Raw genomic sequence first — 5,535 nt, 5'->3', positions numbered from 1 at the left:
ATATTTTATATAAAATATATATTTTACAAAACATGTTTTACTCTATAAACTTACTGCTAGAAAAGCAGTTCTGTTCTACTGCTAGAAAATTAAAACCAAAAATCTGAAGAAGCTGTGTTCCAAATTTGAGGTTGATATCTCAAAAAATGAGCTTTCAGTGAGATTTTGTTTGGGCGTAGTACCAAGCTTTTCCACTAGATGACCATCAAACTCCATTAGTAAGGGCGCCTCCATTTCCATATATGCTTTGAGCAGTGCTGATCCTAGATTTATATATATTATTGAACTCTAATATCTATTTTTATATTTAATATTTTTTTACATGGGATTTGACCTCAAACAGATATGACGAGCACAGTTTTCTTTTTTTGTGTTGATAATTTCCCTATTTTTATCCTAATAGGAAGTCAGGGCATTGTCTCATGTTAGAAAGTATTTTAATATTAGAAAAAATATATATTTTTTTTATGTCCGTGAGTGCAAGATGATCAATATACACTTCAATATACCATCTTTCTCTTATTACAGTCTTTCCTCAACACAGATTTTAAGAAAGTTTTACGTCTATATCTGCAAATCTCTTTAAAAGTCTGTGCTGTAATTTAATCATCTTAACTTATATGAAATCTCACAAATAATAGTTTGAAGGGTGATGACTTGAGGGTGAGTGAAAGGTGACATATTTTCCATTCTGTCGGACTCAACAGCACTATGTGTTTGACCTGCACTAGCTGCAGAGGAGAGATTTGAGCGGTCTGTACCGAGTCTGTTGTCCTGCGTGAGGTTCATCATACTCCCGTCCTCAGCTAAACCCTCCTGCAGGTTACTCAGGATCTGTGAAAGGACAGGAGCTGAAGTTTTACAGCACTAATTACAGCGAGGCTAATTCAATTTGCGAGCAGGTGCGGGTGCTGAGGTGTAAAGTTCAGGTCGGGGCCGCGCTCACCTTCTGACAGACGCTCTTTATTCTGTGGAGACGGTCCAGAGTTTCCTGAGGCTTCTGCAGGTACTGAGGGAGCTCGGCGTGCAGAACACGCATGGAGAAGGGCACCATCGAGCCTAGACCATGCAAAACAAAAACACAGAGAGATATCAATACGATATCATGCATGCTCTTTCTCTTCTGCAAAAAACAAATGCACAATTTTTCTATTCTCGATTCTATTTTTCTGTCAAGAAACACACTCCATGCTGGTGAAACGAGGGCCCGCGGCTTTGATCATGCGCCTCTTTGATATCAGGACGGATCCTGTAACGCAGACCTGAGGATTGAAGATTTCACCTGACCAGCTGCATAAGGTTTTATATTATATATATGCATGTCTTGAAATAAAGCTCTATTGGGTGATGGGCTGATTTTGAGAAAGAACTACACTTCCTGTCAAAAGTTTTTGAACAGTAAGATTTTTAATGTTTTTTAAAGATGTCTCTTTTGCTCACCAAGCCTGCATATTACATAACATATTAAATGTCTTTACTCTCACTATTGATTGATTTAATGCATCCTTTTTGAATAAAACGACTGATTTCTTTGAGAAAAAAAAAACTCTTCTTGAACAGTATTGTATAATATCTGCATGTCTTGAAATAAAGCTCTATTGGGTGATGGGCTGATTTTGAGAAAGAACTACACTTCCTGTCAAAAGTTTTTGAACAGTAAGATTTTTAATGTTTTTTAAAGATGTCTCTTTTGCTCACCAAGCCTGCATATTACATAACATATTAAATGTCTTTACTCTCACTATTGATTGATTTAATGCATCCTTTTTGAATAAAACGACTGATTTCTTTGAGAAAAAAAAACTCTTCTTGAACAGTATTGTATGGGTAGCTATTTCTCAACATCTTAACATCGCCTTACACATGAAATATAGTTAAATAACTCCAGAACTCTTACCTCTTCTTCCCGGGTAAACAGTCGGATAATATTCATAGTAGAGATTTGGATGATCCAGATTCCCGAAGGGCTCAAACTCCAGCTCTGCGTTCTGGAAAAGGTTGAGCTTCACCAGAAGAGAGAGACGCACAAACCACAGCTGTAGAGAGAAGAGAGAGCGGCCTGCTTCAACAAAACAAATCAACACTGACTTCTTTCTGTAAGTGTAGTTTAGCAGTGTTTTCTGGTCTGGGTGTATTACAGCATAACTCTTCTTTACAGCAGTATGTGTGGAGCCACGTGAGGCTCCTAAAACACGGACACCAACCCTGCTTCAGGACACTTCACGTGTACAGCACATCATGTGTGAGAAAGAGCTGAAGCTCTCATGTCGTTTAGCAGGTTGTGTGTTTTGGTAATGGGCTCTCAGATCTCACTGGGTTCATATTGTTGCTTGTTGAATATAGTCCAATTCAAAGGTTGATCATTGATCCTATATATCCTCCAGAATTTGATCCCATTCACTTACATTGTATGTGCCTCACTCTAACCAAGATTTTTGTTTTTAGAGACTGCGCTCACAAACGCTGCTTTATCAGGCATCACAGGCCAGATGAAATGAAAATGAGACCAATCGAACCAATCACCGCAGATTAGCGTCACGCAAAGGAGGGGTTTGGAAAAATGAATCGTTGAGCGAATCGTTTGGGAGTCTTTGAGCAAATAAGGTAAAAATAAATGCATATTATAAGACAATGAAAGTGGTTTTTGACCTTGCATGCATGTCAACCTGTTGTTGGGGACTCCCAAAACCAAAATATGAACCTTTCATAACCCATAATAGGGGCACTTTAATATAACTATTTTATTTATTTTGTTGTCGTTGTTGTTTTGTAAATCAACATTGCTACAAATGCTGTTGATTTAGCTTATCTTAAACATGGAATACTCCTGTAAGTTGTTTATCCTTTGCACAAAATATACAAATATAAATGCACAGAAACGCTGCGTACGGCAAATACTGCATCCATGTTTTTTGCACTGTATCACACATCCACATTAGTTAGAATTATTTTCCTTAAATCATGTTCATTTACATTTTTTTTGCAATGGTGACATCAGCACAGAAATATTCCTAATTCTGCTTTGCTGAAAATACAAAAATGTGTTATACACAGATGCTGCTGATTGTATAATGTACTTTAAATGTTTGAAGCTTTTTTAATGTTTTTACAGTTTAACATTTATGTTATTATCTATAGTAACATTGTTTTTGCTTTTTTCTATTTAAAATAGTAGGTTACTGTGATGGCATTCATTCAACATGTTAAATAAAGTGCATATCCAGTAATGTAATAAAATCTACTGATGAAATCAGGCATTATGAAACTAGCAAGTATTCGCTCCATATTGAGCATACATTATCTTCAGTATTACACACAGTGGGTGGGTTAAAGGGTTACTCCACCCCAAAATGTTTCGATGTGTCTTTAGTAACTCCTGACACAAGCTAAATCTGGCCCCGGTGTGGTAGTGCTTCTTCTCACCTGCAGGGAGTCAGTGGTGTGGTTGGTGGGCTGGCCGCTCTTGCCGTAGCCCTGGCCGTGAGCCGTCAGCAGTCTGCCCGTCAGGTCCACGGCTGCCCTCCAGTTCTTAGTGATCTGTGAGAGGAGATGAAGCCATTAAATAAACACAGGAGGAGGCGTGAGAGAGACTCGGCACTCGAGCGCTCGCTTTACATGACGCTGCCTTTTATTACGCCAAGACTTCCACTTAAAAACCTTCAAAATGAGCACCGAAATCTACTGCGATACAAACAGGGGACAGCAACGTTTTACTCACATGTGGCATAGATCTGTTTTTTGGATGTCGGCAGTAGCTACATTTACATATACCCCAAGAATCTGCTTTAATCATAATGATGACTAGACTGAAAAGTCTTCATGTAAACACCTCAATCTATTCGATTGATTTCGATCTGAATGAAATTTCGATCGGATTGAAAGGGGTTCGAAAATAACTAGCTCATTGCACATAAATGAGTCTTGTCTTGCCAAGACACGACAAGAGATTCAGCCAAAAGGCAGACATTTTTAGTGCCATATTTAATCTTGTTAACACTTTAGTTTAGGAACCAATTCGGACTATTAACTAGTTGCATATTACTAGTATATTGGCTTTTTATTAGTAGTTATAAAGCCCATATTAATGGCTTATTATGCATGAACATATTTTGGATCCCTTAATCTCTACCCCATACCCAAACTACCTTACTAACTATGAATAAGCAGCAAAGTATGAGTTTGAGGCAAAAGTCGTAGTTAATAGTGAGAATTGGACCTTATTAGTGATCTTAATTTCTCATAGATGTCATAGATATGTTCATGCTAATTAATGTAACATATTTCCATAACAACTCTATAAAACTTGAAAAAAAAAATTTGAATACAATCTAGGATCTTTACTCAGTGCATGCCATTGTAAAGACTGTAAGTCCGTTAGAGCCAAGTTATTGTATCTTGTATATTTGCTTATCTACAGTTGTTTCTGGAGAAACAACTGACAACAACAACAATTTTCTGTTTCCTTGTTAGCTTTTCTGAGCACACAAAAGCGTCTGGCAGGAAAGAAGGCTGATCAGAGTCTGTGCAAATACAGACGCATCAGAAACCCAGTGGCGGATCGTAAAGAGGCAAGAATGCAGCAATGAGGTCAAACAACCAGCGAGACTAAAGAAGACTGTGCTAGACCCTGATGACTAGAGGTTATCCACTGAACGTTTAACCCATGCTAACCTATAGCACTTTCTACATGCTACAGAAAGCTTTTGTAACATTGTTATCATCACCGATAGGATCTGTTACAGACAAATCTACTAATATGAAAATTAATGCTCACATATAGTCTGTGGTGGTAAACCATCAACCAAACACTCCACATGATCTGAAGGCCAGTGCTAATCTGAATGCAATGGGAAAACAAATGACCCAGCGGGCAAGCATCATCGCCCAATGTCAGCAGAGATCCAGGCTGAGTGATGGACTTTGTGATGCAGATGAATCAAGTAACAGCTAATTACTAATTAGCTTTGCCATGTTATAGAAAAAAATAATCCAGTATATTGCATAAATTCATGTTAAAATCTAATTCATTAAACTTACATTGAGGAAAAAAAACAATGCGGTCCATTTTAGGTCAATGACTTTCTTTGGATTTATTAGTTAATTTATTTATAAATGAAAATCGTACTGATTTCAGACCCATCTTTCTGCTTTTTGTGACAGTTTGAGACAGTAAAGGAACATCACTATGGCGGCTCATTTGAACAGTTATAAGCTTTCACAGCTTGACTTCTCATCAACACATCAGATATTTAATGAATCGTTATTAAAATCAAGCAAGAAATGATGAAGTAATGAATAGTGGTCGACCGATATATCGCCAAGGCCGATATATCGGCCGATATTTGGCATTTTTCAAATATCGGCATCGGCCGATAAGTTTTTCTGTTTGGCCGATGTGTTCGAGGTGGGACTTTTATTTTGACGGCGCTGAGAACGGCAGCGCCTGAGCCGCTCACATTCTCCTCCTCTTGTTCACTGTCGTCGTTCAGTTCTGTCTAAATATGGATAGAAGTCTGTCTAATAATCAGATAGAAC

The 5,535-nt window shown here is 37.8% G+C and overlaps 1 protein-coding gene across 1 annotated transcript in view; it reads right to left on the bottom strand.

Annotated features, from left to right (window-relative positions):
• The window catches only part of LOC107753354 (trafficking protein particle complex subunit 12-like), a 32,363-nt gene that overhangs the window by 11,522 nt on the left and 15,306 nt on the right, over positions 1-5,535 (bottom strand). The window contains exons 4-7 of the mRNA XM_016569493.1: positions 3,424-3,537; positions 1,898-2,036; positions 947-1,059; positions 762-834 (exon numbers count right to left, since the gene is read on the bottom strand). Coding sequence (XP_016424979.1) covers positions 762-834; positions 947-1,059; positions 1,898-2,036; positions 3,424-3,537 — 439 coding nt within the window. The remainder of the gene's footprint in view (positions 1-761; positions 835-946; positions 1,060-1,897; positions 2,037-3,423; positions 3,538-5,535) is intronic.

This window comes from Sinocyclocheilus rhinocerous, unplaced genomic scaffold, assembly GCF_001515625.1.
Source record: "Sinocyclocheilus rhinocerous isolate Xijiao unplaced genomic scaffold, SAMN03320098_v1.1 scaffold1042, whole genome shotgun sequence".
NCBI lineage: Eukaryota > Metazoa > Chordata > Actinopteri > Cypriniformes > Cyprinidae > Sinocyclocheilus > Sinocyclocheilus rhinocerous.
The sequence above is the reverse complement of the archived record's forward strand: the minus strand, read 5'-3'. Positions and strand labels throughout refer to the sequence as shown.